This window comes from Pseudopipra pipra, chromosome 5 (genome assembly GCF_036250125.1).
Source record: "Pseudopipra pipra isolate bDixPip1 chromosome 5, bDixPip1.hap1, whole genome shotgun sequence".
Lineage (NCBI taxonomy): Eukaryota > Metazoa > Chordata > Aves > Passeriformes > Pipridae > Pseudopipra > Pseudopipra pipra.
In genome coordinates this window covers 37959377-37982807 of record NC_087553.1, presented here as the reverse complement: position 1 = coordinate 37982807, position 23431 = coordinate 37959377, and the positions used below count along the sequence as shown (strand labels likewise).

General features: G+C 37.6%; 1 protein-coding gene across 6 annotated transcripts in view; it reads right to left on the bottom strand.

The window, feature by feature from the left end:
* Positions 1-1388: 1388 nt before the first annotated feature.
* Positions 1389-23431, bottom strand: part of KCNC2 (potassium voltage-gated channel subfamily C member 2) — a 103343-nt gene continuing 81300 nt past the window's right edge. Inside the window, exons 2-5 of one of the 6 annotated variants that reach the window (XM_064655630.1) lie at positions 10812-11742; positions 8301-8468; positions 3545-3639; positions 1389-2514 (exon numbers count right to left, since the gene is read on the bottom strand). In XM_064655630.1, the coding sequence (XP_064511700.1) occupies positions 3578-3639; positions 8301-8468; positions 10812-11742 (1161 nt within the window). In that variant the 3' untranslated portion in view covers positions 1389-2514; positions 3545-3577. The other 5 variants (XM_064655629.1, XM_064655633.1, XM_064655627.1 and 2 more) reach the window with 5 other exon arrangements.

The window sequence follows — 23431 nt, the reverse complement described above, 5'->3', positions numbered from 1 at the left end:
CCAGAATACCCATACAGCATCTTCCTGCTTGAACCAAAAGTCCTTTCTCCAGGTGCAATTTTGCTTCTGCAGAGCCAAAGGCCTCTCGGAGTTTGGACAGAGATGCTCTGTGTATGCACATCTCATTGTGAGGGCCCCCTTTACTAAAGATCATTGCACCTACTTTTCTTTAAAGGACAGTCAAAAGAAGAAGTGAATGAGAATGTGTAGCACATCCTTTACATTGTATTTGAGACATATGAACTGCACTACCCTGAAGAGTGAGGTTTAGGTTCAAAGCCTTCCTCAGCCTGAGAAATTTAAACCTTGGTGGAGCACTCATGAAAATGCACTTTCACCCCTCCTTTGGCCCAGAAACAGAGGAAGAACAGGAGGGGGCTAGTCTTTGAGGGTTGGTAGTTAAGACAACTCATCCACTTAGAGTTGGGTTGTAGTCCCAAGACACATGAATAAGTTACCAGATTCGCCATTGGCTTGTCCTCCAAGTGTGTTTTAAAAGAAAGCATTTAAATGTGGGCTTGGTTCTCTAGGGGAAAAATAAGTAGCTGCAACAAGGATATTTGAGGCTGAAAGTCCTGTGTTGGTGGAGGTCCATCCAGGCTCCTTATCATTCAAAGACAGTAGATGTCAGACACCATCTGGCCATCAGTGTTTTCTACAGCCTTGGCAAACACAATGCACCACCTCGTATGCATCTCATCTGGGGCTCATCACCATCCGTGTGTAGCACTGAGGAAAACCAGACACCTCTCTCTGGATGTCTTGGGGAAACATCACACCTGTGTGACTGGAGTGGGCTGTTAGCCTTGTCCTGGCTAATCACTACATCTCTTCTTCCTGTAGGTACTGCTCAAAAGGACACAGAACTTTTAACCCTTTGGGCACAGTGAGCTTTCCTGATATATCACTATAACTCATTTTCCAATACTTGAACACCTCTTGATCCTGTTTTCTGGAATCTTTCTTACATTTCAGCACATTTGCCAAAATACTGCATTACAGCCTCTTTGATCCTATGTACAGTCGCACTAGCTACCTCACCCCTCTCAGACACCGCTTGTGTATTTGGGGATTTCACAGGTTGCCCCAAATACAGTATTAGACTAGAATTTTTAAGCAACCATTTTTCACCCCTTTTTTTAGGTTGATTTCACACCAGGATGCAATAAAACTCCCATTAGACTTAAAACATCTAACCCAATTGCAACTTCCGCACGAGGTGTAGCATCATTAATATGACAGATTTTAAATTGTTTCAGAAGCCAGCTCATGCTAGTTTTTGAATCCAATCCTCATGCACCCCAGGAAGCTGGTTTGAGAACTGGGATGGCCAGTAGCAGGCAGGGGACCAATAAAGCTAAAGAAAGCGCATGAGCCACTTCAGAAGATATGTTCCAAGTTCCTCCCCAGGTCTTTTGCCTTTTATTCTCCAATTCAGGTATTACATTTCCACTGGTTTCCACCAGGATTGTGCATGCACCTTGACATGTTCACAGAAGTTCCACGATACAGAGTTTCACAACTGGGACAGGTCCCTACAATTGGGACACCAGGGTGACAAAACAGATTCTGGAGAACTTCCCACTGAATAGGATGGAGAGAACATAATTATCACATCATAGCACTGCAATGTCTCATAAACATAGAATAGACTAGATCCATTTACCACAAGAATCACAGAAAGTAACTTATCAAAGAATATATATTTTATGCAAAATATACATTTGTAGGATATAATTTTAATACAACTTTTATACTTATTGATGCTGGGTTTGCAACACTTTGAATTAAAAAAAACCCAAAATAGTCTTGCTGCCAGAATTTTATTTCTGATAATACTTATAGTTTGAGGTAACAATGAAAGAAGACTGTGTGCTGTGAACAAAGTCAGTGATGTTTATCTGCAGTCACATTTTTGTTATCAAAGTGAAAAGTAAACTTAAGACTTGGCATGTACACTAGAATTCATAACAATTTAGGTCATGGCAAACTGAGAAAGCAAGGACTTAAGCAAAGCTACTCTGTTCAAATTTGTGACCTTTGCAAAATATGCCATTAGTATGACAGAAGTCAAGACAGATGTAGACTACATCACTATCATTATTAAGTGTGTGTCTTTGTATGATCCACAGCACAACTTACTGCAGGAACCAGGAAGAATAAACACAGGGGTGTGGGTCTTTGCATGGAGCCTTAGCAATGATGACATGAATTCAGCTTTCCTTGATATAGATAAAAACTGATATTCCATGCACACACATTTTATATTTACAGCTGACTCATCAACAGTGACTAGTCACCCCTTCCTCTGGCAGCAGTAATTATGAGCAGTCTTTAATCTTCTTTAACAAGCTCTACTTCGCACGTAAAGTCTCAGTGACCTCCTCAAGGTGTGAGTTGTTTATCAGGGCCCATTCAGCAGCAGCAGTCTCTTTCCAGTACAGTCCTTGGTATGGCTAAATTCCATTGTCCCTTTTTCAGCAGTCAAAAATCCATGATAAATTCTGTACAACACTGTAGTTAATATAACAGCAGCACCAAATATTGTATTAATTAATTTGCTAAAAGCTGTTTGCAATTATCTCTCTATTGACAATATTTTACCAAAAGTAAATCATGTACATCTCTAAATATCAGAAATGTATACTTTGATAAATACACTATTGTACAAGAATTCTGACATGCAGGTCATGCTATTGGGCTAGGCTATATACAGAAGAACATGTTACATGATCAACAATATTTCTTTTCCTAACAAAAAATAAAACATGACAATAAGGTATTACTCAACAATTTCAATGATCTCTTAAGACTTCAGTCATTATGGTCTTCCCCATGTAGTTCTAAAATTCTATGGTTTAGGGTAATTTTTCCTCACCAGCCCAGAACCTCAAATATGCCATTGCATTTATCCTGTTGCATAAACAGAGGTTAATATTGAATGAAAAAGACACTAGAGGAGATACAGTTTCAAAATTGTAATGAATGCTGGTTGCTAGGAGGAAGACTGATGCCATAGGCAACCGGTCAGTGCTGTAAAGCCGCTACTAAATCCCACTTGAAAAATCTTCAGAGTGCACACATGAGTTAGACTAGACGATACTAACTTGCACTTGAAAAATAGATATATTTCTATCTATACACATATGTATAGCCCATATGAAAAAAAAGAGAAAAGGAGAAAAAATGCTCTTAGTTAAACTTAAAAGAGGGGGCCATTTTAACAGTATCTTTATGCTTTATGAAGACAGATGGAGAATACAGGAGACAGGTTGCAAAACAGACAGACAAACAACAAATAGGACAAAGCTCAAAAAACATTGAAGAAATTTTTGAAGGTCATGAGCCAGAGGTACAAGGCTGGTCAAAAACCTGTCTTGAGAACCACTACCCTCTTACAATGGTACAAAAAAGCCCCCACAACTGTTTCAATTTTACTTGGTACTCAGCCTCTGAAAATGTTGAAGAACCCTGGAGTAGAGAAATTACTACAGTACCAAGCAGCACTTGCTAGCTTAAAATTGCAAGTCTGGATGGCGTTTACCTTTCTTGCATGTTTTGTGCCTTCCCCAAGCCATTAAGAAAGAGATCTGGCTTCTGCTTGCGTGTAACCAGTAATGACAACCTCTTTGCAGTTATCTGTGTGCAAACAACCGGAGACATTCAGAACTCTGATACAGCAATCCAGTACCGAAATAAGTTAATCACAAAATAAAGCCATTTATAAACAAGTAGATAGTTAAAAAATAAAGAAAAAGGTTAAACAAAGAAAAACAATCCCACATGCAGACCAGTTTATCAGTGCTTTCATTTCAGCAGAATGGTAACAATGTGAGAACACACATCCAGAGCCCTCTGTGGTCTCCACAATCAGCAACACTGCTTGTCAGGTGATGGAGACAGGATGGTCCATGCAAATGAGCAGACCCTTCAAAGCAGACATCTTCAGAATGGATTAGAGTCACAAGAAATGGAGGTTTAATGGAGTGGCTGATAATTAGTTGGAAGCACATTATTTTAAGTAAATCTCCCTGAAAATATGCTTATTTATTGAATATACTTGACAACAGCATCCACTAACTGTCCTTTTATTGCCACAGGAAAGTAGGACAATATAGTAGATAAAAGGAGAAGTGCTACTTAAGTAATCTTTAAAAGCCAAGACAAAAATCTTCAGCTACCCAGGTGGCTTTTCTTACTATTAACAGTTGTATCATGCACGAGTTAGACAGTATTTGTGGAGCCTGTGGTTAATGCTACACTTATTTTCGGTATGTGGTAAACAGTATTTGATTTAACACTATATAGCCGATTGATGCCATCTGGTTTACAAGATGGAAGGGATGGGAGACCGAGAGCGCCTTAGAGGACAAGGTGAGCTGTAGGGTGATGTTACTGGAGACAGTCGCAGAGAATTGCCTGTCAAGCCAGCTATGTTGTTTAAGCTTCGAGATTTTTCATAGCCTTGTATGAGAAAATGCAGAGACATCAGTTGAAGTCAGCCAAAAAACCAGACAAACAATACAGTGTAATGTAATCCAAGGAGCTATTGGGGATTCAGAGGGAATCTGCCTGCAAAAGAACTCAATGCTGACACACATTACTGCCAAAAGATACTAATAAATAAAATTATTTACAAACTAACGCTGCTATTTTTTCCCCCAAAAGTTAAACAGACCACCACAAAAAAGGTCTGACCTGCTCTTCCACATTCCTTCTTGCACTCATTATCGCTTTGTGGGCTTGAGCAGAGAGTGCAAGTTAAGGGATCCCAACAAGGTCACTCAGTGAGCTATCTGGCTAAGCATAATCAAAAATCCATTAAGACAGACTATAGAAACTGTTAGAATTATATAATCTCTGCTAAACTCAATTCCTAATAAAGGACAATTTTTCTTTAAAATAAAGAAACCAGAAACCAGGTAAATTGTATACAGTATGTGTAAATCACTTTTGCAGAGGACTGAATGATAATTGAGAAAGAAGCTCCATCTTCAGAAATATCAACCCTTAGACTTTGTGACTAATTTTAAAGTCCAATAAGATAGCAGAGTTTGACATATTTGCAAATGCTTCCCAAATGGCAAATTTAAAACATTGTATTTGTGTTTCTTTTCCAGCTGACTCAAATGAAATAAATGGTATTAATCCACATAAGCAAGTAGTAAATAATTAATCATTAAATGAGGTGGCCACATAATGCTTCACAATTTGAAGGGAACATTGCATTTGCAGACATTTCTTTTCGCATGCACTGTGAGCTCTAGCTACTTACTTTTTGCTACATATTGTTTTTACTTTGTAGAAACTATGCTGTAAAACAATGAAAAAGCATTGCTATTCACTGCATCACTATCTTCATACTTGAGTATTTTCAATACCACCTGAAAAACCCCACCTACTAAGAAAAGAATCTCAGTCTGGAAAGAGATATTGCAAGGAAATACGACAAAGATTAAGCCAGAAAGGACCTTGCGCCTCAAGTACATGGATACATGCTTCACTGCAAGTGTTAGAAGTCTCACTGATTTCAGTGGCACTACTTATTTCCTTGAAGACAAGTATGCATCTAAGCATTTGTCAGGTTAAGATGTTCTGGTACAAATTGCTTACAGTGAAATACTGAGATTTTTCTCACAGAAACTATAAAATACCAATGACAATAAAGCTAAACATCACATGCAATGTCATTAGACTTTTTTTTCCTGATTGAAATGGTTACTGGTTCAAAGTCCAGATCTTCAGATAACAGAGTTACCAGATAGCATCTTCCGGAAAAATCATATCTTAGGTTCTCCCCTAACAACAATTAACATATTTCTTACCTACTGAGAACTGTATGCTGTAAAATTATAATTAAACAAATGTATAACCTCATGTCTGCTAAAACACTGTGCAATGTTCTCTCCAGATTGCAAGGGCAGACTAGACTGTGATGCTACACAGACTTCTGATACATTTCAGAAATAGCCTCCAGTTTCTGAGTTTCTGACAGTATTTACACAAATTAGAAAGAATCACAGTTGAAAGGGGAATCAAGGGGAAGCACAATGCTAGTATATATATTAAACGTCCCTGTAAACATAAAGCTTATTAAAAAGTAAAAAAAAAAAAAATCAGGTAGATTTTTTACATAGAAACTAGGAAAGTAATTTTTAAGATTATTTTCCTGCTACTTTTCTAATGATAAAGGGAAAGAACTGATAGAGGAATATGATAAAGATTATAAAGAAAATAGGTACTCCAAAAATGAAAACCAGATACACAAGATGAACAGAGACAAAAACATGATCCAAAATCACTACGTTTCAGGTATTTTAGTGGATCAGCTCTGAATCAGCATAATTTTAGAGATGGAGATAAGATGTCCATGGAAAAAAGCTCAGAATAAATTATCATTGAACACAATCAAGAACCAACCAAGGAACAAACCACACAAGAAGGATGTACAGAAAGAAAGAAAGAAGGAAAGAAAGAGAGAAAAAAGAAAGGGAGGGGAAAGAAGTAGTAGACTTGATGTGTGAATTAAATTCAAGTATTCAAACCCATTACTTGAAGATGTTTTCTGATTACACACAAACTTCCCTACTCTGTATAAAATATAGTTCAAAGCCAGTGGCTAAAACATTTCAACCTTGACTAAGATTATCATCAGAGCCAGACAAAGAGCACATTTCTCATCAAAAAACTGTCCATTCTGAACTCAAGCCCCAGTTTTCTAGTAAAAACTATGACATAATTTTCTTTTAGATCTGGATTTACAAATTAAATGTTCTGGTAAAAGATATGTTTTATTGTTATATAAATATGTCTCTAGGAGCTGATGGGTAACTTTTTTTATTATTTCTGATCTCTTCTAGTTATGGTTACTGCCATAACTTGCTGAGTGTAAGTCCAGAACCTGATCTTGCAAGATGCCATGGCAATGTGACTTATCCAGGTGTTCTTGACCTCCTTAAAGACTGGACTCTTACCATTAGAGATACTTTAAACAATCCTAGTTGTTGAGAAGACAGTGTGAAATATATGCTCACTGGAAAGCGTAGTAAGTCTGTGCAAAAACATGTTTGCAACCAAGTTCCATTTAATCTAAACATTATATATAGAAGTCTGTAAAATGCAGGAGCATAGAGACAGTCATAGTCTTCATGAATACCATCCACATGCAACTCTGGTTGCATATCTGCCTTCACAGGTTTAACCTAGTGAGCTCATGCTTTTGAAGTGCAAAAATAGCATTTGCAGAACAACCCAAGAGAATTCCTTGGCTAGCTGGGACACCTATGTTCTCTATACACCAAATAAGTTTTTTTTAAAAAAAAAAAAGCCAGAAAAATCTGAGCCAAAAATGCTTGTCCACTGCCCCATGGCTACTTCACATGAACTCTGAGGTGAATAACTACACATCAGCACTCAGGAACATGGAATCTGTTAGAATTATACAATTTCAGAAGAATGTAATTTGCCAAGAAATGAAAGGAACTCTTATCTAAGGAAATGGCAAGACTACTACTGGCATTGCTGATTTTAGGGCTATGTCCTGATGTTAGTTTTGCAGCCAGCTGTGGCCTGATGGGCTAGCAACATAGTCATGGGAGAGGTACAAATAAGAAACAGGAGTTTTGCAAACTCTGCCTGGGACCCATCCTACTGAACAGGGAGCAATCAGACTTAAAGAGGCTGAATAAGTAGATAGGTATTTTTAGTACCTTGCAAGGTCATTGTTTACTGTAGTTGAATTCTGGTTGGGATAGGAAGTCACCTTTTAGTATCAGTGGTGTATTGCAAAGAAGAAACATTTTTTTGGCATTGTAAGCTCAAACTTTTATTCGAAAGAAATCTAACCAGCATCTCATAATATGCTTTTTTGTCTTCAGAACAAAAATGTTGCTTACTTCTGACATTTTAAAGTGTATGCAGCTGCAAATTTTACTAAGTTATTAAGAGCAGACCAAAGTTATTACATGACTAATTTGTCTTTTAGAATGACAAATGATATTGAGTGATGAGTGGTTGAATGAGCAAGGTCTAAATTGCAGGCTTTTCCATTAGAGATAACAGACAAATAAAGACACAAGTGAAATGAGGGTCCAACATCAAGCACATTTTTTGAAGACTAAAGGGGATAAGTGTTTCTAAAAGAAAAGTAGGAAAAGAATGAGTAGGAGTAAAGAAAAAAAGATACATTGTGAGTACAGTCTTTCCTCTAAGAGCATTGTGCACATCATTTTACTCTAAGATTGTTTTTCACAAGTACATTGCTGAGTAACCTTTTATGATCTAATGAAAGAAGTTCATACCTTTCCTGATCCCTCCATCAGTAGCACACGTGTAATCACCTGTTGTCAGTAGGAAACATGTTCCCCCTCTTCTGTTTTTGTCTCTTGTACTAGAACGTCTGATGGGAGGGAGCCTTTCACCAGGTGAGAGTGGCTGCTCACTTCCTGCACTGTCTTCACCTGATAACACTGGTTAAAGCACCATGCCCATTTACAGACAATAATGAATGAGGAAATGAGACATCACAAAGAGCTTATGCTGAATGCCAGATATTCCCATCACTCAAAAAATAGTTATAAAGTAAATCATTAGAAGAAAACAATTCTGCAATCAATCATTAATCAGTACAAAATGGCAAAAGATTTTTGTTTTATTCAAGAACAATGATCTTTCAACTTTCCTGTTCTTCTTCTAAAACTCATATAAGGTTATATTAAACTAACATGAAATAAGAAATAGTCAAATCAAGGCTCAGTTAGTTGCCCACTATGGACTGTAACTTCAGAGTACAGTCAGTCTTGGATATTTCAAACATGTATTTACTATTTTGGCTATCCTTTTTGCTAAACAAGAGGTCATGTTAGTAATTTTTGCTTAGAATATGATGTTTGGCATGTTTTAAAGATAACTCCTCACCCAGGAGGGCTAAATTTTCAACATTTGGCACTATGGGCTGTTTAATAACACATTTAGCTTTCATTTCTTTATATAAAACACTTGCACTGCTTGTCATTATAAGTACCCAACACTAAATGCTGTCTTTGGTTTCTACTTTATTTTGTCAAACAGCAAACTTTGTACCTTTCCTGATTTGTCACTCCCAAAGAACTTTCTTTTAAAATTATCTACTATTTCAAATTCAGTAAAAACATAACTTGAGCTTTACCTTTGCATTTAAATCTGAGCACTTTTTTTTTCTGAACTGGGAATGCAAAGGGTGAAATTCAGCCTTGAAGTTTTGCACAGAATTCCTAGTGACTCTAATAGCATTCTCCACCAGAAATAAAGCTACAGTGCATGATGTGAGTGGTGGCACTACTGAAGAGAAAGTTAAGACTTTAAAATGTCTCCTTTTTGCATATTTGCTTTCTCTCTAATTTCAAGGACTATTGTAAATCAAGGATCCTTTGTAAATAAAGCTGCAGACACAAAGAAGTGTCTCTTTGTTGTGATCACAATGAGCCTTCTCCATTCAGAATACCTTTAGTAGGACCTGATGGCATGAAAAAGCTGTTATCATTAACACTTTAAAGATTTTATCTCAAAGTGGGTATCAGTCAAAGTACTGTAAAACTAACTGTATTTCACTCTCAGTGTGCGTCCTTTCAAGGGTTTCTGTCCTCTTAAATATATTTTGTGTTCAAAAAGCTGTGTTAACTTTGTGAACAGTAAGTCAGAAACTGAGCTTCTTTGAACATAAATGCTATTCAGTAACAGAGCAACAGACCAAAGAAGGATATTTTTCAGAGATCGATTTTATAGACTCTTCTTTTTAAAAAATAAATTTCAATTACTGGACGACACCAGTCATGGGTGGTTTTGCTCTTAGTATTCTTTAGCAGTGTTCCAACAGGAGTCCAATGACTGGTATGGTAGCTTTATAAATAGACTGTGCTTGGCTTAAGAATAAATACACTTCAGAAACAAAAAAAATATTCTTGCTGCTAAAAAATTTGTTTTAATTATACTGAGAGGTAAAATTTAATTGCACAGATATGGAATATGGAGCAGCGGCTTGGAGGGGCTGAGGCTGTCATTTGATACACATTTTCACTGAGATAAGCACAAAATACTTCTTATTTATCATTTGGAACTCTAACAAATAAGGTAATAGAAATCACAAAAATCAACAGCAATAGCGATGATGTTGCTAAGGGCTGTCATTTTCTTTTTCTTTTTGACAAACTTTACATCATCTATGCTATTATCATTTAATTAATAGTAAATATCATGCAATGTTAACAGATGAAGGAGGTTCTTTTAGCCAGGGAAGCAGAATGTCAAATGGAAAGAAAACTAGAAAGAGAATTTCTTCCTATTTCCTTTGAGTGCTGGGCTTTGGATGTAAAGCACCTGCTCCTTTTAAATGACTGCTTCTTTGTAGGATCTTGCTTAACAGGCCACGATGTGGCACAGGCAAAGCTGACACAAGAGACAGACACTGAGGCAAAACACCATGGAGTCCAACAGGGTGGGACACGGTGGCTGCTCAAATAGTCACAGTCATGCAGAAAAACAAGAAACATCCATATGACGCAACAAACAACAGGCAAAAAAAAAGGTTGATATCATCAGCAGGAAAGCATTCTCAACAGAGCAAGCAAAACTGTATAGACCAGCTACATAGAGGTTTGGGAACATCACTATACCTACTTTGTCCTCTATGAGACTGACACACGCAAACGTTGGAGGGGAGAAGGGTGGGAGCTATGTCTTCTCCGGGCAGAAAGGCTGGCTGCTTTCTGACTCCTACCAAACATACTGGTCTATAAAGTGTTTTCAGAGGACATGCATTTCCACTGGGGTCCTACCTGATGATCTGTTGTGCTCCATCAGCTGGTTGTCCTTGCCCAGGCAGATGTCACCCTGTGTGCTATTGCAGGCCATGTTCAAGTCTGTCTTGCAGAAGGTGGGTGAGCTGGCTTGAGGAGCAGGAGGGATGTGCTTCTTCCGCTTCCTCGGCAGTTTCTGCTTTGCCATGGCCAGGGAGTAGTACATCCCAAAATTGTTAACTATCACAGGCACAGGCATGGCTATGGTGAGCACCCCTGCCAACGCACACAGGGCTCCCACCAGCATGCCTGACCAAGTCCGTGGATACATATCCCCATATCCCAAGGTGGTCATGGTGACGACGGCCCACCAGAAGCCAATAGGGATATTTTTGAACTGCGTGTGTTCACTTGCTGATGGGTCATTAGGCTGGGCTCCTACCCGCTCTGCGTAGTAGATCATAGTGGCAAATATCAAAACACCGAGTGCCAGGAATATTATCAGCAGCAGAAATTCATTGGTGCTGGCTCGCAGCGTATGGCCCAGCACCCTGAGGCCCACGAAGTGCCGAGTGAGCTTGAAGATCCGCAGGATCCTGACAAACCTTACCACCCTGAGGAAACCAAGCACGTCCTTAGCAGCTTTGGAGGAGAGCCCGCTCAGGCCCACTTCTAGATAAAAGGGCAGGATTGCCACAAAGTCAATGATATTCAAGAGGTTTTTGATGAATTCGAGTTTGTTGGGGGAAAAAACAACACGTACTAAAAATTCAAATGTAAACCATACCACGCAGACTCCTTCCACATACGTCAGGGCAGGATCTGTCTCAATCTCATACTGTAGCACAGTTTCTGTCCCATTGACAACCTGCTCAGTTTTATTTATAATAGTATTGAAAGCCTCATGTGTTTCCAGGCAGAAGGTTGTGATTGAAACTAGGATGAAGAATAAAGAGGCAAAAGCAATGAACTGAAACAAAAAGAGATAAAAGAGACATCAGAACCACACAGCTCTTCACATTAATACTAACAATACCAGTGTTTATTATAAAACTTTTACTTATTCATCCTCAAATGACTGACAAACTCATATGCATAAAAATTTACATGTAGGCCAGAGGAGAGCAGCAGACAGCTCTCACACAAAGGCCAGGAGTCTGAAAGCAGGAAAAGTCTTGGTGATGGACACCGAGACAAGATGCAACTCATTAAGAAAGTGGCAACAAATCCTTTAATCTGTGCTAAATTGTCTGAATTCCATTCAGTTGTCAGGGTACCTTATAAACAGCCCCCATACACACCAACCACAGCAAGGATATCCACCTCTCACACAGTGGAAAATGGGGCCAACCCTAATGGTCTTGAAATTATGGTTAAAAATTCACACCCGTTCTGAAGGGCATCTCAGAGGGACCAAGAAGCAGATCCAAACTCTGGGTTTCCTTTGGATTTTCAATGATACACAAATACAGAATATTTACTGATAGAAAATGCCTTCTATGTTACAGATAGAGCTGGTTGCACAGCCTGTTATGTTTGCAATGCTCCATCACTCATCCTCTTAGGAAGCGCTAAAAGAAAACCTAGCAGAACCTCACACACTGTGGTGGCAGAGGTACGACAGGGTGTTAGGATATACAATTCTGCTAACAAAGTTACAAACCCAAGACAATTTGAACAAAAAGGGAAATACAAATTCAGTTCCATAGAGGCACGTGAACTAATAAAACACAGGTAAATAACCTGGAGACAGCTATTACAGAGTATTTTTTAAGACTTAAAAAACATACACTGCTTGATCTTCAACTCAGTCATCACAGTCAAACACTGAAGAAAAGAGAACATCCAGGACAGGATCTCAAAAATTAACAATGAGGCAAACAGCTAGAGGCAGAGATAGATTTTCTTATAACCAGTAAAACACACAAATGAAAAGGTAGTTTGAAGTCAGTTGTTCCTTTGCTACAATGGTTAATTTCTTTGCAGTGACATTACATTACCACCATATTATCTAGCACTCTAACTGTAATGGTGTGGTACCTGAGTAGATGATGTATTTAAATCCTTCCCTGAGCCAGGGCTTATAACATGTTATCAATATGTTTGTTATTTTGAATTTTCAGCTTAACAGACATTTTATAGTCAATATTATCCTGGAAAAAAAAGCCTTCTGAAGACCTTAAGATTTTTGAAGGCAAAGGGAGCCCAAAGACACAAAAAGATGCCTAAACAGGTTTTTAAAAATATCTAGTGCCTATATGCTACCACACCAAAATCTTGAACCTTGTTGGAAAAAAATCTAGTTACAAGGCAGACAGAACAACAGCCATAAGCAGGAATGCCTCTGTTCTGTCACTTTAGTCCAAGATACAACATTGTGGCAAAACTCATTTTGTGTACTTTGTGTATCAATCACTTAATTCAGTATTAGCACTCAGATTTAGTGTTATGTGCCACAGGAGCTCATTTGGGCTGGTACAATACTGAATAGTTGCATTTTTCTAACACAGAACATTGGTTAGACAACAAAATGTCATTTTTACAAGCAGTAGAGAGAATAGCTTTTACTCCAGGAAACAAGTTTAAATTTGCAATGCAGGCCTGGCAAATTTATTACATTCAGACTCACAAGATGCATCTATCAAAACTCCCATACATCCACCTATATCAGAGATTTGCAGTTTATTTATGGCTTCCTTTCCTCAATCAATGAAAAAAAATCACACCATGCCCTACAATTATAAAAACACTAAACCTGTTATCTTTTAAAAAAGACTGACTCAGGGACTGAACTGAACACTTATCCTCCAGTCTGAACTTCTAGCCACAAGCTAAGCAAACAATCCTACCCTATTCGATTTTTACTGAACAGGCTTTTCTGGCTTTGCCTTAACTACAAAATTGCTTCATGTTCATAGCTCACAGCACCTGACAACAACATACACAGAAAAAGCCTCAGTCTTGTGTGAGACAACTAGAGTCAGCAAATACGACAAGATTTATATAACCTAAGTGAATTAATCTCAGCAGATCTTTCCAAAATCTCTCCGTAAGATGGATAGAGAATTTATCAGATTCTAAGCCACTGGTGAGCTAAGAATGACCCTTGGGTGGCCCCTAGAGCATCCTCCAGAATCCTTCGACACAGTCAAGGATGGAAAAAGCAAACAAATCTGTGGAGGCTAAGAATCACTGAAGCTAAGTCAGCACTGTAGTTTGCAATTTGGGAGGTAACTTTTGACAGATAAAATATTGGGCAATCTCTTCAACAGCAACACACTGGTGACTTCAGACAACCCTTAACATTTTTTTGCCTGAAAATAAAACTACATTCAGCCTAGCCAAAGTAAAATTTACCAACAACTATATAATTTTCCAACAACTAGATATTATAAGGATTAACTGTGCATTCAACAGTGCAGTGAATCTAACAGTATGTAAATAAGTAGCACTGGTTTCTGTATTTCAGAAAGAAGAGTCCATTCTGGTTCAGAACCTTTCTAAAGAAGATGCCAAATACCAAGAGATTAACTGTAGGCAGAAGTGCCTAACAAGCTATTTATTATTGTTTTGCTTAAGATTGACACTGTGAAAGGCCACAGTGCACTTGGCACTCAGCACTTGGCAAAGCAGATTGTAATTTTCAGCTGTGCACCTACTTTCAGTGGTTTACGATCCCTAAAGGAAAAAGACAATTCAGTCATGTCCCAAATCCTCTGAGTATCTTACTCCATTATCCTAAAGACAGTCATCTTCCAGAGGTTAGAACAAAGACAAGGCAATCTGGTGACAGACTTCTGATAATCCTGCAATAACCATTCATAGAAATGTAAAACAACAAGATGTACACATTTTGCCATGCATATGCATGGCATCACTGATTTTGAGCAAAGACACCCATTCCTTTTATCTCTTGTTGCATTTGGTTTTATTGTCAACTCCTTGGATCAGAATAGAGCTTGTGTAGCACCTAGCATGATGAAACCTCAGACACAAAAGACCTACAATGTTATTGCAATAATCTGAAGGTCAGAGAACATGCAAGAAGAAAATGCAATGATCAATGCAAGAAGGAACATTTTATCAGTCAAACAAAAAATTCTTAGGGGTTTACTTTACATTAACAAAGATTATTCCTTGGTATTACATTATATACTAGGAAATGTGTTGAAAAGACTCTAGCATGTTTTTCACAAACATCTGTAATGACAGAAATGAAACGAAGTCATGTGCTATCCTCACTTTATGCTTTCCCTCTCCTTCATCCTAATTCCAGCTCCTCTAAGGTTATGAACCTCTAAAAATACATCCATTTTTGTTCATGTGGGCAAGCACCACCTTTCAGACATAGTAAGTACAGATCTTCACTCCCAGGTTCTCTGGTGGACATGAGCAACAAGTTCTATTCCTCAGTCCTGCAATAGTCCCTCAGTCCACAATTATCTGTATATCATACCCAACTTTTTGTTTGTTTCTTTTTTATTTTATGAAGCACAAAAATCTAAAAGGAGTTAATAATTATTTCAGAAAGGTTACAACTAGAGACAATTTTCTGCTTGAATCATTAGTACCTTTCACTGTGAGTTCTGAAAACTTAGGTTTTGACTAGCTGAAAAACAAGTTCAGCCTTGGTGTACAGCAAAAGAGTTTATTTACTCCATTTTTTAAATGAAAGATTGCAGCCCAAGCACATGGCTTGAAACTCTTCAGAAAAAAAGGTGAAGAAAAATTTTCAAATAAGATCCAAATAATCATGATCCTTTTTTCATTTCTTAGAAGTTGTTTGTTTGGTTTTTTTAATAGTTGTTTCTGGTTTGTTTCAATCGATGAGATAAAATAGTCTTTCTTCATTTAGGTTTTCTTTTTTACCCCCTGAGGGACAACAGTTTTCTAAGCCACAGAATAGTTGTAGACACACTCCAGGGCCACTGTTTTCAAAACTGAAATTAACACAAATTGAATTAAAAAAAATTTCAGTACATTTTTGCCACAAAAGAGCAGTTAAAAGTTACAAAAATGTTCACTATGTAATACACAGCATGCAGAACATTCCTCATTAAGCAGTTAAAGCTCTCAGTAGGCTGCTGATTCCCTGTGCTCACAGTTTGAAGGCAGTGTGCACCCTATTTTGTTCTTGTGTGTCAGCATCACGTTTCAGACATTGGTAGAGATTCCATCTCCCAGCTTGTCTAGTTGATGGGATCCCCAGTCAAGCTCTGTTGCTAAATTCTACTAATGTTCACAGTAAGTGGATTAATCATCTACAACTTGATTTTAATGAAGTACATAAATCTAAAGTGAGTGTGAGATGCCTGCAGATAACTTGTTAGCAGAAAACTTTATGGTTCCTGCTTCAAATTCAGTGTCTCACAGAGAACAGAGTAGCTCAGAGTTTAAAGCAATTTCAACATTGACAACCAATTCTAGAATAGAAAATTGAGCAGTGTGTGGATTAGCAGAATTTCTAGGAGTCCAAAGTTCATGTTTTACCTTGTATGTAGCTCCCTAAATGTCTTTAAAAAACTAATGTCGCTAAAAATTGTGGCTGCAAATGACCTGACAACAGTCTTCGTAGGCCATGCCTGGATTTAGCAGTAGGAAAAGCCACCTGGTTAGTGGATACTGTGGCTCATAGCTAACCCACATGCCGAAGTTTCCTTTCCAAGCAAACCCAGATATGGGACTAGTTGCAGAACTTGTTTTTGTCAGGGCATGGAGCCAGGGCCTTACTGCAGTCATGCTAAGGCTTAATAGCTTTAGATACAGCCTAGGCAAAACAGCAGAGCTAGAAATTGATCCTCACACTCAGGTGTAGGTGTATTATAGATATTCCTAAAATCAGACTCATACAACTCTATATTTAAAATATGCTTCATCTGTCCATCTCACACCCTTAAAACAGGCTATTTCCACACATTATTTAGTATTCCAACGCTCTTCACAATCAGTGAAGAAGTTAATGCACAGCAAAGTGTTAGTCACATTTGCTTATTGCTTCACATTTAAGTTTTGAATACAATCTCTCACAATATTTCATTGTTTTCCCAGAAAAAGTGTGTATCCTTGTTCTGGGGTTGGATCTCAACACCTCCTCCTTCAACTCCCCTCACTGTGTAATGTATATTTCCTAATTCGAGCATTCAATAGCAGCTTATGAGGTTCATTTAGTTTATTTCAGTTTCATTCCAGGACACAGAAGTCTTGCCCTTGATACACCTGACAGCAGAAAAAGAAAACAACTGAATATTTAATAAGCCCTTGGAAACAAAAGATTTAATATTCTCTAATGCAGGTACAGAATTGCCTTTAAAGAAAAAGATTTTAATGTTGCTTTAAATAAATATCTTTGCAGGCACATTATGAGATTGATACATCCATGCTGCTAGAATTTAAAACAATTTTTAGAAATCAATACTCCTCCCTACCACACTTGTGGACTAAAAATACAAGAACAGAGCATTGCAGAAAAGAGACCATGGGGTTTTTTTTCTTAAAGCAACTAGCTTTGACAACTTGCTCACTATTATAACCAAAATCCTGCTTTCATTAAAAAGGATAAGAGTTAACTGAACAACTTAACTTTTCCTGACCAAAACAAAAGTGGAGGAGTTTCCAATCATGAGTTCCTTGCTTTCCTACCAGATCATTCATGCTAAGCAGAACTCTCGAAACAGGGTAATTTTTCTGTAGGATAACAGACTACATAAAAGGAATATAGTATTTTTTTAATACCATACTCACTTTGAAAAGAAAAAAAAAATTCCATACTTTAAAGATTTAAAAGTTATTTCCAGTGATGTCTGTTCACATTTGTTAAAGCCTCATCTTTTCATAATTTAGAATGCGATACAAATTATTTGAAAAAATAACTGATTCAATTTCTTCCTCTTACTAACCCTCTGACCACAAAAACTAAGCTGATTATGCATTAAACACATCCAATCTTATTGACTGCAAGAATTTAGTCATATAAACTGTATTTTACATATTTTCTACACATGTACTTTAAGACTCATTGATCAACAGTACTTCTTAGAATAAATCAGTTAAAAGTGGTTACACCAAAAATTATATATTCCCATCACAAACGTTATAAGCTGATATTGATTTTTTTCTCTCTCAAGGAAGGAAAAGTCTTTGTTTCTGTAAATCTTCCATATATTTGTCCCATAATATTCTCCAGACGCCTTTTTTATTCTTACAGGAATTCCAACTGCCAGTTGCTTTATGAAATCCCCCTAGTTCTGCATGGAGACTGAGTGAGATCCAGTCAAACAAGGAACAAAGCCAAAATCATGTACTGTTTCCAATTAGTCCCAACTAACTTGCAATGCTGATTTTTTTAATCTAGTTTTATAGCTCCTTAGTCATATAAAACCAAAGTCTTAAAAAATCCACAAAAATTCCAATAAATTTGCGGAATTTGAGCATTCAACGACAATATGGCTAAACTATGAATGTTACTTAAGCAGAAAAAAACCCTGCATTTGTAAAGTACATGGCATGCTTCACTCAAAGTAGCAACTAACACTGTAATGAAATAACAGAATTAAATACCACTTCCAGCTTTCAAGAGAGTTGTCTCTGCATTTAGATTTGACAGATTGTCCTTGTTTCTGATTTTAAAACTATGGATGTTTTTCCCTCTGTTAAATTCCATCTGGCTATCAGGAGACTGCTAAAATCATAATGTGATTTCAGAATGAGCTCTTGTGATGAACTTAACTCTCTGTATATTTTAATGTTCTGTGTGGTAGAATTTGAATATTAATGTGTATTTTACCTAAACCCAAATATCTCACCCAACATATCATCAGTGTCTTCACGGCTCTATTTCCCAAATTTGCTATTCTTCCCTAGATATAAGCTCCTTTTGGGAAATCATCATATCACACACACACACAAAAAAAAGGAAAAGTCACACATGTTTTTATGGTATGACGCATTTTCAGTGCACTGTATCTGGATATATTTAGCAAGAAAACAAATACGATCAGTAGCTACTAACCAAACTACTGGCATTTAAAATATAAACTGAAGGCAAATATACTATTAGTTTACTTCATCACTCACAAATCATAATCTCTCACATTATCAATCTCCAAAGATTAAGGAATGGATACAGACATAGCATTTTAATAAATCTTCAATGAACAAACAAAAACATGATACATGAAGTATCAGGCACTAAGACCAATTTAATGTCTCTAAAAATCTGTAACTCATCCTCCTTCTGGGGGATAAGGTGGAATGTCAGCATTAAAGTCATTTTTAATGTCTACATAGAGATTTAACAGCCCAATGTTAGCATCCTAATCTTGAAACTCTGGCCATTATAATTTCTCAACCAACATCAAGCCACAGTTAGTACAGTTCCCCCCAACATTTTTTTCATCCAATGAAAGATGTCTACTCTTTTCAAATCCACACTACAGTTCTTCCTCATTTGTACTCTCTCATGCTAACAATATTTGGCATTCAATTTAGTGGCTAGCATGCTGCTGTTACATGCTGCTGTTACAATTCTATGCACAGTCATAACTGAAAGAAAAAAATCTGTATGTCAATACACTTTTATTGATATACTGTTTAAGAACAGCCTATAGCTAATATCCTATGTGTAGATTTATAGTGCAGTAGTATTTACAGCTGAGAGTGACTACCATCTGTATGCAGTAGTGAGAACACCAATGTTTTCTTGCTTGCTCATTCTTTTCCCATTTGTTATAGTTTTACAAAGCAGTTGTCTTTCATTACCAGCTGGAGCACAAATAAAAAGGTTACTAATGCCACTTTTCTTATTCAGAAATCGAGGTCCAAAACTAACTCACTCCAACTAAGCTGTTCAGTAAATCAGCAGTCTAAAAGCAGTTTGACCCAAATACATATCTGATTCTGATGCCTAAAGATTTTTAGCTTTTTGTAGATTTTAATATAGCTGTATAATTTTCTTTCACTTTAGACAGATACTAAAACCCTTCTCACTGTTTGTGCTACATTCCTGAATTTCTGTTTAACAGTCTTTAGAAGAAAAGACATTTTAGCAAGGACATCCTGTTTGGGATGCACACCTGGAGCGGAATAATAAGATATACTGTACTTAAAACAAGATAGAGGGCCCAGAACCCTTAGAAAGGCTCCAACTCGGCAGTTCTGATAGTGGTACGAGGAGCGAAAATGGTTTTTGGGTTAGATGTATTCACTAGATATGGTAATTAGTTAAAGTTATAAAAAGTGTGAGAATTCTGTGTGTGTGTGTGTGTGTGCCTATGTACTCCGTGCACCCGAAAGCTTTCATTAAAGAACTGCTCTATAGCTTATCTATATTAATATTGTTTGGAGAGTTTTTTCTTCCATTTTATGTATCAACTCAACAAATCTTATTCACATGTACATTTTAAAGCAAATCATAAAGAAAACCAGAGTTACAAATCATGCTGCATTTTAATTGCATTTAATTGATATATATCTTCCCAAAGAATTCAAAACTGATTTACAAAGCTACCCTAATTTAGACACATTCTCCTGCTCAGCAACTGGAAAGAAGACTTGACAATGCATTTCAGTGGTGGGACCACACCTCACACAGTGGGAGTCTCAGGGACAGGGCTGATCTGCTGCCCAGAACATCCCCTTGTACTCCATCCCTGACTGCCTCCCATCCAAAACGATTACTAATTTCCTAAATGTCCAGTGTTGATTCCCACTAGGCATATCAAAATCATCTGACTTTTTTGTTGCAGCAGCTAAGTAAAACATGTCATACTGACTCACAACATATATCCCACGGCATGCTTTTGCCTCTTGAAGACTCAGCAGAATTGCTTGAAGAGCAATTATGCTGCCTCCAGAAGCCTCCTTTACCATCCACTTGAATTTACGAAGCTTGTTTCACTTGTGATTTTTCTGAGCTGTGATATTGCAGCAACGTTTTCGGTTTAACAGCCAGCTGTGTGCATTTTTTTTAACTAGACTTGGCATTTATATTCTAGCAATCTTTTTTTTAAAAAAGCATCAGCAAGGCTCACTTTGCCCTTGCCCTATTGAAAAGGTCTGCATGACTATGTGGCTTGATAAACAAACCACTGCCACTCATTCATTAAACACCGCTATAAATCAAACAGGCAAAATATTTCTAGCAGCTGCAAAAATGCAATGGATGTTTTTCCTAGAGTCAAAGCAAAGGTGAGAAAAAGAGGAATTTGCAGCCTGTACTCTGAGTCTGGTATTAGACACGTAGAGGTGTCTTATTTCTTAAAGAGCATATTCCACAATGAAGCTAAAATTCTCTGAAGGGAAGAAGGAGGCAGATTTTGAAGTACCCCTTTCAGACAATCCCAAATTGACATACTGAGTCGAATTAGCCTCTCTGTTTGTTTTGTTGCCCTTCTCTGGTCTACCTACTGTTCACATCATTACAGCAGAGATGAGGGTCTAGGACGTGGCAACCTGAAATACTACACAGGCAGTATTTTTTTTTCTGCACTTGATTTATCATGAGAAGGTTTCGTTTGGCTCAATGGGTCAAAACTGGAAAAAAATCTTCAGTATAATACTATTTATTATTAATAGACTTTCACAGCCATGCAGGCAAATGGAGAGAGACATTCTTAAGACAAATTAATGAAAATTCTATTATAATGTAGTTTGCTTAGTACATAAATCTCATGTCCATTAAAATTACAGAAACATTTTCATCCCTGTCATCTCCATCTCACTTAAGCACTCAAGCTCATTTATGTCTACTTTTTCTCTCACTGAAAACAAGTCTGATGGCCTAATTTAAAATTACACTTGGGTGAATTTAGAAGAGATTTTGAGGCTTGACGTCCATTAAGATTTGTCATAGAGCCCATCTTACCTTTCACCAGAGAAGCCTTATAACCAACCCATCTAATCTCCTCTTTTTGCCATCCCAAAGCTAATCAAAACATCCTGGAATTATTTACAAGTTTTTCAGACCTGTGTCTTTCCTGTACAACACAACAGGACTTCTACTGCAAGTGCTGAAATGAAAATTACCAAGGTACTTCTTAAAAACTGAAGGGACAGAGCCATTTCCAAGATACTCACAAGTGTACGCAGAGCCCTCAAACAGCTAATTACCAGGTCTGTTTTCACTGGAAGCCCTTTCTTCCATACACTATGTAAGCAGCATTGGTTTAATTTTAATACCTACACCACAGTAATAAAATAGAGGTGGTATTAACTGGTACCTTTGTTTCATGATTGCAAATTAGTTACGGGAAAGCAAAAACATAATGAAGAGAATACCTAGACTGTGGCATTGCCTAACCCTTAGTCACTGGGTATGGTAGTCTTAATGATGAGCTTCCAATAGAGAATGTTTTATGGAGTAATCTAGATTTAATAAAAGCAAGAAATTTCATCTTATGGCTTTTACAGAAACTGTCACAGTTGCAATACCATAGACAAAACTCCTCTGTCAATTGTAGCCAATGGCAGGGGTAATTTAACTAACTCATGGCAGAGCACACAGTGCCGAGACTTGGCAGTCTCAAACTCCCTGGTTCTGACCTGAAAATACTCTAGGTATTTTTTTTTCTCCACGTGTCCATAGTTTGCTTCTCTCTGCATTTCCAACTTCAGTGTGTCCCTGCCCTGGTACTCTCTCCCCTGTCCTTCATTCCCTTTCTCAGCCCCAGCTCTGCTCCTCAAGTTTACTGTTGGATCCTAGACTTTCTTCCTCTCTTATTCTGAGCAACCTGTTCTTACCTTATTTGTATATCCATGTCCTATATTCCAAACCATGCTTTATTTTCATTTGCAGCTCTCTTTGAAGAGCTGATGCACCCCCGCTCTTCCAGGGTCCTCCTTCAGCCTCAGCCTTCCTTTCACATGTTACCCTATTTGTCCCAGGTGGTCTGCTCAGGCAACCTGTTTACCTCTTACTCTCATCTCTGTATATGTCTACCTCCCTACACATTTCTGGACCTCCAAACCCTTCTTCTTTGACATAAACCACAACCACCTTCCTGTTTTCCATCTCCAAAAGCAACTTCATCTTCCTTCTGCTCCAGTGCTGATACCACTCCATGGTCCCCTGGTCCAGCCACTCACTTAAGTATCTTTTCAGCTCCTCTCACAACCTCATCAGGATTTTTATGCCAGTGTACACTCCCTGTGCAGTTTCTGTGACTTTTATATTTGTATCTAAAGTGCACGTGTCTGCAAACTCATCTGCTTTTTCCAACCGAATTACTGGCCTGATGAAAGATATTATTTCTTCTTCCAAACCTGGCCCCATTTTGAGACTGAAGGCTTCCTCTCCTCCATCAACTAGATTCCACAAAAAATGGAAGGGAGCATAGGATAAATCTACTATCTAATAAAATGAAAACAGTTCCTCCTCAGAGAACTCTTTATGCCTTTCTATAGTAAAATCACTTGATAATCTATAAAAAACCCAGTATCTCAGCTTTAGCCTTTTCCTAGGCCAGATAGGACAGTGTCCTTGCAATTCCTCCATGATATCACATGACTGTCTGAAAAGTCTTCTAATATTTAAAAAAAATAAATCTTTGAGATACCTAAATGAATGAACTACACACTTTACTAATTCTAGTACAGCTCAAAGAGTGATGCACTGGGAGAAGAATTTTAGGTCAGAAGGGTGTTTTTATGAGAGAGGGAACAGT